This window comes from Pseudochaenichthys georgianus, chromosome 1 (genome assembly GCF_902827115.2).
Source record: "Pseudochaenichthys georgianus chromosome 1, fPseGeo1.2, whole genome shotgun sequence".
Classification (NCBI taxonomy): domain Eukaryota; kingdom Metazoa; phylum Chordata; class Actinopteri; order Perciformes; family Channichthyidae; genus Pseudochaenichthys; species Pseudochaenichthys georgianus.
In genome coordinates, this window is record NC_047503.1 from 49,509,796 (window position 1) to 49,522,705 (window position 12,910).

Sequence of the window (12,910 nt, forward strand, 5' to 3'; positions counted from 1 at the left end):
GTCGGGGGACATCTTACTTCTTCCTTCTCTCTGTCTATACCCGTGTACACTCATGTTCCGATTAACCCAGCTTCCCCAAATGTCTTTCTTTTTGGTGTCTATATACGCTGGGATCCGGAGTCATGGATGATCCTGCGGTCCTGTGTCCTGGATCGCGAGCGCTGGATCTTGAGTCGTGGCTGTGGTCCTGGATCATAGGTCCTGGATGGATATCCTCGTGGATTCATCTTCCTATTATACACACATGCATTTCCAAACATTTGGACTACCTATGTTGCAAATGTATTATCTTTTCAATTTACACACGGCATCTATTGCACGTCTGTCCGTCCTGGGAGAGGGATCCCTCCTCTGTTGCTGTCCCTGAGGTTTCTCCCATTTTTCCCTTTAAACTGGGTTTTCTTTGGAAGTTTTTCCTTGTACGATGTGAGGGTCTAAGGACAGAGGGTGTCGTATTGTCATACTGATATTCTGTACACACTGTGAAGACCACTGAGACAAATGTAACATTTGTGATATTGGGCTATATAAATAAACATTGATTGATTGATTGATTGATTGATTCTCCTGCAGGGGCAGATACTGCTCTGGGGTTCTCCCAGCCCACCAACATCTACTGCACTACACACTCCGTGTTGCTCTCCTAGCGGTCGGACATCCGAAGCTGGAGTGCCTAAAATAGGGATACGACGGGCCGTTTTAGAGGCCACGCAGTCAGGCAGGGGTTCAGTGTACTCACGTGTAACCATGTGTAGGTTTTTCCATAGAAAGTGATGGGAACGGCGCTGATGTCGATGTGTCCACCAGGAGCATTCAGAGTACCAGTCTGAGAGGCAGAGAGCTTCATCTGGCTGGCAGCGACTGCAGGAGTTCCAGGAGAAACACATCCATCAGGAACAACCTGAACACTCACCGCTCCCTGAAGCCTCTCCTCTGACTTGAAGTGACACGCATCAGTGCAATGAGTGAATAATGATATCCTTATTTGTTCTGTAAACATGTGCTCCTTCAGGGTGAATGTATACAGGGTATCTGGGTTCTGTGCCATTCATAAATACAAGTGGTTGAAGGCTAACCCCCTCATTGACCAACCCAGTCTCACGGCATTTCGTGTTCACCAACACGATTTTTAATCTATTGATTCGTGTTCACCATCACGATTTGCCCCTTTTTTTCGTGTTGCACAGCACCATTTTAAAAGCAATGTATTTCTACTGCCTGCAGCACGTCTTTTTCTCCGGTCGGGTCGAGGAAGCTGTGTGGTTCATAAAAACATGTTTTTACTCAATATCAAGCCACAGTTATTGCTTTTATTTTAAATCGTATAATTTCGGACTTTTGTTGCCGTCTGTGAGGAAAATAAATGGGGCTCAGAGCCTCAGGATACTGAAATCTGTATTTTTTAAATATTTTTTTCCTTCTAATTTGTTATTCTTTTCAAAATAACACACTGTTATTTACTCACCAATAACACTCAATTATCCTTGCTTTTATTTATTGGTTTAATTCCATAATCTTGGGCTTTTTTGGTGTCCTTCAGGAACTGAATTTCAAAATAAAAATAACCGGAAACAGACGTAGGCATTTCGAGCGATTACCCGAGATCCTCAGCTATGGTTTTAAGCTCGCTTATTGGATGTTTTAGCCGCAATGCATGCTGGGATTTGGTGTTTATATGATATGAAATCCGGAAAACATTTTAAAAGAATAAAATAATACTTAATTCCGAGTGTTCTTGCTTTTCTCTTTGAAAGTCATCACATAACGGCATTGTAATAAACGGTTCGGCTGCATTACATATTACAGATCTGCCGTAGTTCTTTATTTAGAGAGCCCTGATGAGAAGACCTTTGGAAAAACTGAGAAAATGCCGCCGAAACTGAATACTTGACGTGGATCATAAATATATTCAACAATTAAACAACATCTTCAATTTCTTTTCACACAATACGTCTCCTTGCAGTATCAACACTAATTCGGCTGACTTTTACATTTGATCTAATTCACAGGTTATATTTACACCATAACGGTGCACAGCTGATAGAAAAGGACTGTAGTTTTTAAAGATATTACTGATTTTCTTTGAATGTAAGAATGTAAATACTGAGTCTGAAATAGTTTAGCAATATGCTGTAAAATTATGTGAAAGTATGAATAAAACGTGTCCTGCACTAATAATACAAAGTGATTATGGCTGTGTGTACCTTGTGTGCACCGCCTAGTGGTTAAAGCACGTTATTGAATTATTGTTTTTATGTGTTATAATATAACACATAAAAACAATAATGTACTTTTAATATTTTTTTCATTAAATATTATTTTAATATTTTAATACAAATATGAAGAGTACATACTTTCATAGGGGGAAAGTAGAAGGTCTGTGATAGAAATATAGAATATAAAAAATCAAGAAGATACTATAAGTGATCTCTACAATAAAACAGTTTAGTGCAGGATGTACACAGATATTAATAGGAGGAGGTGCAAAACAGAAAAACGAATTAACCTTTATAACAGATTAAGGTCTTCTTTTAAATAAGAAAAAAACTTTGGGGGTATCTATCTACAGATAAATATTAAGCCTGACAAAGTACTTAACGTCTAATATATCGCTTTCCTGCAATGTTAACTATGTTGAAGCACTTATTTTAACTGATATTATACACATTAATTATACTTTTATGTAGATAGGATAAGAAATGTGCAGAATATGACAGTTTAATGCTGGAGGTACACACATATTGATAGATGTCTTGTAATGCACTGTTGAGGAACCTGTGACCCAAGTGTTTCATTCATTGCATAACTACACCGTGGTTGTGTATGATATGTCAATAAACCTTTGAAATCTTGAAATCTTGAAAGGGATGTGCAAAATAGCCATAATATACAGTCTTTAATTAACCATTAGTAGAGAATAATGAGTAATGAATATACTTTATTACTCGTTTCCATTCATGTCAATTGCAGATACATGTTTAGTCTTCTCAAGCACCAACTATCAAATATCTCTCCTGATTGTTGGCACTTGACAATCACCTTACCTGAATTTGACTCAGGTGTAACTAAAGTCTGATTTAAGGGTTGTTTATATTTCACATAATTAATCAGAATCTGCAAAGTAACTCAAATAAATGCAGTGGAGTAAAAATACCAGGTTAACCTCTGAATTGTCGTGGAGTAGAATTACAAAGTATCAATGAGCTGTCATGTGGGTATATATTAATGCTGCACATTATGGACACAAGTGATTTTCACCCATTTATTAATTATATGTTTTACATTTGATAACACCAATGTGTTTAATACTGGCAACTTCTAATTGTGGGAAAAACGAAAACGTTCAGTAGAGACGTCCCATAGAACATTTTGCGAAACACAATAGCCAGCATGTGTAGTTCTGGAGGGGTGTTCGATTCCAGTTTTGGATAGTCTGGCATGGTTTCGTTCCCTTTCACACAGCTGTTTGACGCTCTGCGTAACCTTACGGGGACTGTAGTCCTAAACGATAGCTGGGGATTATGGGTAGTGTAGTGTCTTCGGCCATCCTAAACTCAGAAAGGTTGTCAATCGCAATGATGCTCGAAATTTCCCTTATAGGCCTACGTCTGTTTCAGGTTATTTTTATTTTGAAATTCAGTTCCTGACGGACACCAAAAAAGCCCGAGATTATGGAATTAAACCAATACATAAAAGCAAGGATAATTGTGTGTTATTGGTGAGTAAATAACAGTGTGTTATTTTGAAAAGAATAACAAATTAGAAGGAGAAAAAGATTAAAAAAAATACAGATTTCAGTATCCTGAGGCTCCCCATTTATTGTCCTCACAGACGGCAACAAAAGTCAGAAATTATACGATTTAAAATAAAAGCAATAATTGTGGCTTGATATTGAGTAAGAACATGTTTTTATGAACCACACAGCTTCCGGTCTCCCACGACCCGACCGGAGAAAAAGACGTGCTGCAGCCTGCAGGCACGAAACACGTTACCAGTAGAAATACATTGCTTTTATAATCGTGCTGTGCAACACGAAAAAAAGGGGCAAATCGTGATGGTGAACACGAATCAATAGATTAAAAATCATGTTGGTGAACACGAAATGCCGTGAGACTCGGTTGCATTAACTGAAGCCATCAACATGTTGAATAAGAGCTACCCCTTCACATTTATATTGATTTCATGGATGAGCTCGTGTTTAAAAGTCTATCATTCAAGCCTTATCTTTTTTTACTTGCACAAGAAGACAGTAGAGTAGTGCGGGGCTATTACACACTCGCAGTGACTCTGCACAGAGGACTTGACTTTGAAACACATTCATAATGCCTTTCAAACACATGTTGTTTGTCACAGTGAAGCCTGCGATGCTGCTTACCTGCCAGCAGGAGGAGCAGCTTCATGACTCTGCAGAGGAAGAGGCACACACAACCCGTTAACGCACGATAACACACAATAACAGCGTACACAATGAAGGGGTCCTCGGCAGGAGGTGGTTCATACACTTCCTGAAAGTTCTCTAAACCCGTCAAAGGCTCCCTGACTGGTTCCCTGATGCCACCGGTTTAGTGACGCAAAGAGGCTGTGAGCAGAACTGAGACATTGAGGTGAGAAGACGGACCGGTAGTTTTTAACTGAAACTCATATCTGGAAATCATTTTCCTCAGCTTTGTCATCCAATGAACACACGTTCTCACGTTGTGTAGAGAAGGCCCGACTCTGTGCACGAGTAACTTCAGGAGGAATGCCAACTCCACCGTGAGGTGTCGAGGGAACTTTCTTTCTGTGTCGTTAGCGTTAATAGTTAAACACTCAGTGTGTCTCTCTTTCAATGCTTTACAAATGCACACACTTGTTACGAGAGCACACGACATGGATATCCTATTGATAATGCTCTCAAAGTGCTTCAGATAAATGAACACTTTTAGATTTATCAAATATAACAATACACAAGTGATGAGTGACATCATGTTTCAGACAGGCTAAGCCCTTTAATCACGTATTCACAATACTCACATGGAGGTACTTCAATCACTGTCTTACTCCCGCATGAAATGTTTAAAGTGCATGTTGTTCATTTATTGAGATGAACCGAGCAACAGAGCCAACTGTTTGGGATATGTTAAAGGTCTCCTGTTATACTATTCTTAGGCATATATTATAGCTTTCAGAGATATAACAAACATGTCTTTGAAGTGCTTTGCTCCAAAGCCCAAACAGATCATTGCAGCCTCAGCCCCCTCTATGTCAGGCCTGCGACTAAAGAGCTGATTCTGGGTCAGTAGCTTCAAAACGTACCGGAACTGCGTTAACTAAGTTAATGCAATGAATGTTTTTTTACAACTTAAAAGTGTTGTGTTAGTTGTACTTAATAAACAAGTTGTTCCTACTCACCATACTAACTTAACTTAGTGATTGTGAGGCAATGAGTTTGCGTATTTTTTTTAAAGTTACCACAAATTATTAAGCTTTACAAGGTACGCTCTTCTACAACAAAAAGTATTTACCTCTATTAGTATTCTCTGCACTTTTCTGTACTTTAACTACTTCCACATCTTCAACCCACAAACTCGGTTCAAACATCAAAACGTTAATCTCAGTTAGGAATGCTATGAATAATATTCACTAAATTCATCCACATTTCAAAACAGAAGTCAATGGAGAAACTGTTAAGACTTCAGCTGTTAACTGCTCCTCGTACCTTACTCAGAAAGCTCAGCATTCAGCATTCACACGGTCCTCTCTTCAGGATTCTCTGTGTCTCTCGGAGCTGCAGGACCGTGAGGAGAAATAAGTGGAGACTCACCGTCTGGAGGTCTGGGGCAGCTGATGCTTCTCTTGAGGTCCTGGTCCTGGAAGTCTTGGTCCTTCAGGTGCAGCTTAGATGTGGCGCTGTGTCTCGCTCCGTCTGTTTTTATACTGTTGCTGCTCTTCCAGCCAAAGACTAATGCAAACAATCCTGAAAACTTCTCAGTCTGGTTATACGTGTAATTAAAATTTCAGAACGCCCAGATCAAATACTTTGCTGTGTGGCCCTCGTAAACAGGTTTCTACCAAATCTCTAAAGCACAGGTATCAAACTCAACCGTTTAATATCGTCGTGTGTTTGTGAGTTTGTGTGTGCGTGTGTGTTTGTGAGAGAGTCTCTCTGTGTGTGTGTGTGTGTGTGTGTGTGTGTGTGTGTGTGGGTGTGTGTGTGTGTGGTGTGAGTGTGTGTGTGTTTGTGTGCTTGTGTCTGTCTGTCTATGAGTGTGAGAGAGTGTGTGTGTCTATGAGAAAGTGTGTGTGTGTGTGTGTGTGTCTGTTATTGTGTGTTTGTGTGTGTGAGAGAGCTGGTGTGTGTTTGTCAGTGTGCATCTGTGAGTGTGTGTGAGAGTGTGTGTGTGTGAGAGTCTGTGTGAGTGTGTGTGTGTGTTGAGTGTGTGTGTGTCTGTGAGTGTCTGTGAGAAAGTGTCTTTATTTTTATTTTATTTAACCTTTATTTAACCAGATAAAAGCATTGAGATAGAATCTAATTTGCAATGCTGACCTGGCCAAGATGGCAGCAATGTTACACATAACACATAACACAAACATATACAATACAGAGAACATAACTAAGAAAACAAAAGACAAAAAAGCAGTCACTACATTGTGCACATTAGGACAGTAAGAAAGGTGCACTACTTATTACTGCAAGAGCATCTGGTGGTAAGGACTTCAGACAACTTCAATTTAAAACATGCTATTGAGACAAGTGCCGTCAGTTTGAGGCGTGATTGGAGGTCATTCCAAGACCAAGGACTATAATAAAAAAGACTCCTTTCCCAGCCTCAGTCCACACAGCATGAACCTGGACCTGTATCCAGGCACTGGATCTGAGGTTGTAAGAGTCACAAACTGGAGCAAATCTGGCACATATGTACAGTGGAAGCTTACCTAAAATGGCTTTATACATTAATAAAAACCAATGCTGGATCCTACACATAGTAAGTGTGGACCATCCATTTAGGCTATACAGTTTGCAATGATGAGTCCTATAGGGTGCATTTGATATTATAACGCAGTGCAGCAGGGTAGAGTGGGTCAAGTTTGGCCAAAACAGTGGGAACAGGCAAATCTATAAATGATATCACCGTAGTCCAGCTGGGACAGGAATAAGCCAGAGACCCAACCTTTTACGGGATGAGGTTGATAAACAACATTTAAGTATGTAAAGGAAGCCAAAGAGTGAATTTCAATTTCTTTGATAGAACTTCAATATGGTGTTTGAAGTTGAGATTACTGTCCAACCAAAAGCCCAGATATTTGTAGGTATCGACACAACTCAACAGAGACGCCATCAAGGGTGTCAATGGAGAGGCAAGAGGACGCTGACTTGGGAGCAAAAAGCATTGCTTTGGTTTTTCTTACTGTTCAAAAGCAGTTTGGAATCAAGAAGTGCATGCTGCAGCGTGATAAAATCAGATTTTAAATTGGAAACGGCCATATCCAGAGAAGGAGCATATGAGTATACAATAGTGTCATCAGCACATATGATAGGTAGAAAATGGCATCTGATTACAAATATTGTTTACATATAATAAAAAGAGCAAAGGCCCCAAAATAGAGCCCTGTGGAACTCCCTTCTTCAAGGTGACAGGGGCAGAGACAGTACTACCCAACCTGACGCATTGAGTACGGTCGGTTAGATAACTCTGAAACCAGCAAATGGCATTATGACCGAAACGAGACACCAACATAACATTAGACATGATGTGGTGATCTACAGAGTCAAATGCTTTGGCTAGGTCAATAAACAATGCAACACAAACAGATTTGTTATCCAAAGCAGCCTTAATATCGTCTAAGACTTTCAGACCGGCAGTCACAGTACTGTGCTTTGATCTGAATCCAGATTGCATAGGTTTAAGGATGTTGTGTGAATTTAAAAAAAGTTTTAGCTGAGTAGAAACTAGGGACTCAAGAATCTTTGATAACGCAGAAAGATTTGAGATAGGACGATAGTTATTTAACTCCGTGGGATCACCAGCTTTCAAGAGGGGCGAGACCAGAGCTTGCTTCCACACAGCTGGCAGTGTGTGAGTGGACAGGGAGAGATTAAAAATGTCAGTTACTGGTTGTGCTATAATCTGAGCTGCAATTTTTTAAAAGAACGGGTCCAGGCCGTCAGGCCCGGCAGACTTTTTAGGATCAATAGAGTGCAAACCCTGTAAGACTTCAGAGACTGAGAAATAAGCTAAATCAAAAACAGGGGAGTTCATCTCTTGACTAGGGCTGTGAGTACGACCATTTAGAGCAGGGGTATCAAACTCAAGGCCCGGGGGCCAAATCCGGCCCGCGACTTCATTTTATGTGGCCCCACAAGAGCTTGCAAAGAATATAATATGTTTATTATACGGTTACATGCTACTTTATTATACGATTACATGCTACTTTATTATACGGTTACATGCTACTTTACAGAAGCACGTTGCCAATAAACTACATGTTTATGCATCTCAAATGCATTTGAAATTTGACTTTTTTTACAGAATTTGCCTTTTTTTCTTCAAAATATGCATTTTTTCTTCGAATTTGCCTTTTTCTCAGAATTAGATTTTTTTTTCAAAATGTCTCAATTTGGCTTTTCTTTTTAAATCATTTTGTGACATTCTTACTGAAGAGACTTGCAATTATTTGCCCTAGACTTCTGCTTTCAGACGTAGTTAATTATGAAGTTATTACCCTATCCGATAATAATCCAATTCAGAGGCAATAATGTAATACATTACTTTATATATATTATATATTTGTATACGTATTTTATATAGTCTTAAAGTTACAACCGGCCCTTTGAGTGCAACCATAATGCTGATGTGGCCCATGATGAAATTGAGTTTGACACCCCTGATTTAGAGAGTCATGACTTTGCTCATCAAAAATGTGACCAGCCTTTTTGAAGTGAGCATTGAAAGCATTAGCCGTACCATCTGAATCTGAAATAAAAGAATCACTGACCTTCAGTTTTTTTGGGAAACTAGAAACCTTCTTGTTCTGAAGTGATTTAATTGTTTTCCAGAACTTAGAATGGTCATTAAAACAATCAGTGGTTAAGCTCCGATAGTAATCAGCTTTAGCTTTTTGAATAAGGGCTGAACATTTATTTCTGAGGACACGAAAAAGAAGCCAGTCATCACTAGTGTTAGACTTTCTAGCTAAGGACCATTGCTTATTTCGATCATGAATTAGATCCGATAGTTCTCTAGTAAACCATGGAGTGTTCCTATTCTTAACTCTGAATTTTCTAAGGGGGGCATGTCTATTAAAAATTGATAAAAAGTGATCAATAACAAATTGGACGGCAACATTGACAGATGGAATTAACTCTATGAAGTGCCATTTAACCTCCTCCAGATCGTGTAGGAAAGCCTGCTCAGAGAAGTGTTTGGAGCAGCGCCTGAGCACAATAAGGCCCTTGGCTTTGGGCAACTTAGTGCTCCTAACGCAAGCAATAATGTAATGGTCGCTGATATCATTAGGAAAAACACCAACAGACACATACTTATGAGCTGCATCTGTTAGAATGGCATCTATAAGGGTATCGTTATTGGGGTTTGGCAGAGTTTATTCTAGTGGGACTATCAATAAGCTGAGTTAAGTTCAAAGAATCACAAACCTGCTTAAACTGTGAAGATGTATCACTCAACCAGTCCCCAATTTAAATCACCAATAATATGATTTCAGAAGAAAACGTAGACAACAATTCAATAAGGCTAGTAGTTGCATCCATGATGGCCGATGGAGGCCTATAACAGCCAATAACAGTGAGAGGAGCTTTTGCTATAGTTAGTTGGACTGGCTAGAAATTCAAAGTGCCTTGGAATTGAAATTGAACCGAAGGACTGAGCACTGTAGTTTCTCAGCAGTGTATATTGCAACACCACCCGCTCTGCCCTTACGATCTTGCTCTGAATACATTATATCCATCGCAAATGATGCAGGGAAGCAGAGAAACACTCAGGACCAGGGTTCATGTTACAAGTTACGCAGAGAGTAAAAGTCAGTAACAATATTAACAGTCTGAAAGATGATTTTTCACATGGGCTCTGGACGTGTCGCTCACTCAGGGGGGCGGGGCTGCTCCGATCCTCCAGAGTAAAAAGGGCGGGAGAGCGCATTCGTGCATGAAACGTCAGCTTTGTGTAAAAACTATCCGATGGAGTCAGCACTCCAGAGGTTCCACCATCCGAATGTCAGAGATATTGCTGGGAGGCAATCTGTCAGTTTTGCCGACATGCGGGCTGACAGTTAATCCCAGGAGAAGAGCGAACACAAGGGAAGCTTTAGGCGACATTGTGCCTTGACACGCCCAATTCAGGATCAGCAGCTCAGGTGGATCAGCAGCTCAGGTCACCAGCCCCCGACAGCGCGGCAGGACAGACAGCAATCCAGAGTCCGAAAGACGACAGCTCAGGTCAGAAGAGCAAACAATCCAGTCACAGCGATGCCATCCGGCACAAAACAGCCCAAACCACTTAAGCCTTTTAAAACGTTTTTAAAGCGCAGCAGACCAATTTAAAAACGCGTTTAAAATGCTAATTAAAAATTATAAAATGTCAGTATGCACAAGAAGAACGAGAATGAGACAAACACTAACAGAGACAGACACAAATCAACGTGCTGCCATCTTGGAACACACACCGTTTTGACCTGTTTGTCTGTTAGTGTGTGTGTGAAAAAAAAAACGAAATAAACTATGAAAAGCACATTAGTTATGAATACAATTTAAGCTGGAATAAAAGCACTACAAATAAATTATAACATATCATATAGTCCTGGCCTCCCCCATCATATTGTGTATATACATAATAACTTGTATTATATATACATAATAACTTGTTATCATATATACATAATAACAAGGACTGCTGTTCATCTACACAACAGTGGAACATGTTGATTTGGGGAGGCCAGGACTGTATGATATGTTATATTTATTTGTAGTGCTTTTATCTGCTGATTAAGAACACAAACTTGCTAGCCACTGGTCCCATTCATCTGTCAATAGAGCCATTTGAAACTTGGATGGCTCTGGCAGAATGTTTCCAACAGGAACTGAAGACATGAAGAAGATCCGTGTTTTTGATTGACTTGGCATCACATTAATGTTTTGGTGCAGAAGTCATCAGTGCGCTCTTAATTAAAACACCCTTGTTTGTTTGACAAATAATACAAAAAGAAAAGGTGTAGTCCTTTCTGGCCATGCCAACCAACATAATTCCTGTAAGGAACATCTGATCTGGAGTAACCTCTTAAAAATTATCAGTAAATATATCAGCTGTTCTTGTTGTTGTCCTGAGTTTGAATCTTTAGGGTTTATTGTTTGTTGAAGTAAATATATCAGCTGTTCTTGTTGTTGTTCTAAGTTTCAATCTTTAGGGTTTATTGTTTGTTGAAGTAAATATATCAGCTGTTCTTGTTGTTGTTCTAAGTTTCAATCTTTAGGGTTTATTGTTTGTTTGACAAGCCCTCTTTTATCTCCATCCACCGCATGACCCAGCTAAACTCCTTCACTGTAAGCACCAGCTGTGCTTCGCCAAATGTCTTGGCAGTCTTGTGATCCTGCACGTGGATGATGTGGCCCTCAGCAGTGCCCCTTCTGTCTGCCTCCGTTTGCATACACACCCGGACGGTGGCCATACAGGAGGCTCCAATGGAGGGTTAGATAGCCATATAGCAGGTAACTGGGTGATTGAGGTTGGTTGCAGCCATCAGGTCAAGGAGATCAGGGATGCGCTTATCAGCGGCCGCCATGGCGGCGAGAAGCTCCGCCTGGCTCGCAGACGATCCAGCTTGTTCCTCTTCACCTTAAACTGGTGGACCAGTGACAGACTTTTTCAAGTCGTTCATGTTGGCTGTCACCTCTCTGATGATGTGGGTCATATCAGACTGGGTGAGCCTGCACTCCCGGAGCTTTGACTCAGACAAGTACCGCAGGAAAATGGTTCACATTCTGCAGGAACACAGCGATGTTGTGACTGCCCGCCCGACTTTGAAAATATACTCGCTCCAGCCATGACCCTCTTCGTGTCTTTTCGGAACAGCCGGTCTGACAGCCGGTTTAACACCATGGGCCATGAAAACGAGGAAGTTCTTTATCCGGCAGACCTTGGACAGACAATTTTCTTTCCGTTTTACTGTCGGAGCGACACCCTCACAATGATGCCTGTATGTCTGAATGTACGTCTCCATGCTTTGAGGCAACGTGATTTCACGCATGGTATTCCCCCGTCCCTTCCCAGTGGACCAGTGAGGAGAGGTCCTTAGCCAAATTAGCTTTCAGCTTATTGTAGACAGACGCACGGGTCTTCTGGCATACAGGTGTCTCACTACCGGAGGCTTCTGGGGACCGCATGACAGTCTTGATCGGGGTCTTGAGAGGGGTCTCACTACCGGAGGCTTCTGGGGACGGCATGACAGTCTTGACTGGGGTCTTGAGAGGGGTATTGCTGCTGGAGTCTTCTGTGTTTATGCCGGAGGTACTTGAGATTGCCAGGCCCTTAAATCGTATACATTCTTCCTCTTCCTCAAGCACAGCAGCAGTGGCACTCTGCTTCCTGGGTCTTAGCCCCTTTTTCAGCCTGGAGCGCAGGGTCTTCACCTTATCAAGGTGGCATCCTTCTGAGCCCTCAATGATACATTTTCCAGCATCCTTCTGAGCCCTCAATGCCACATTTTCCAGCATCCTTCTGAGCCCTCAAAGCCACCTTTTCCAGCATCCTTCTGAGCCCTCAATGCCACATTTTCCAGCATCACCTGCCTTTAGTCCTCTTCTTCACACTCGGTATGTAGGGAGAAGGGTGGAGGGTGCACCGGGTATTCCTCCTCATTGTCTATATCCAATGATGTAGCCATTCCAATGATGGGATTAGTCTCTCGGAGGTCATGGAGC

General features: G+C 41.0%; 1 protein-coding gene across 1 annotated transcript in view; it reads right to left on the reverse strand.

The window, feature by feature from the left end:
• The window catches only part of LOC117453388 (alpha-tectorin-like), a 28,738-nt gene extending 16,035 nt beyond the window's left edge, over window positions 1–12,703 (reverse strand). The window contains exons 1-3 of the mRNA XM_071204194.1: window positions 12,349–12,703; window positions 5,804–5,941; window positions 740–861 (exon numbers count right to left, since the gene is read on the reverse strand). Of these exons, the coding sequence (XP_071060295.1) occupies window positions 740–861; window positions 5,804–5,941; window positions 12,349–12,703 (615 nt within the window). The remainder of the gene's footprint in view (window positions 1–739; window positions 862–5,803; window positions 5,942–12,348) is intronic.
• Window positions 12,704–12,910: the final 207 nt, after the last annotated feature.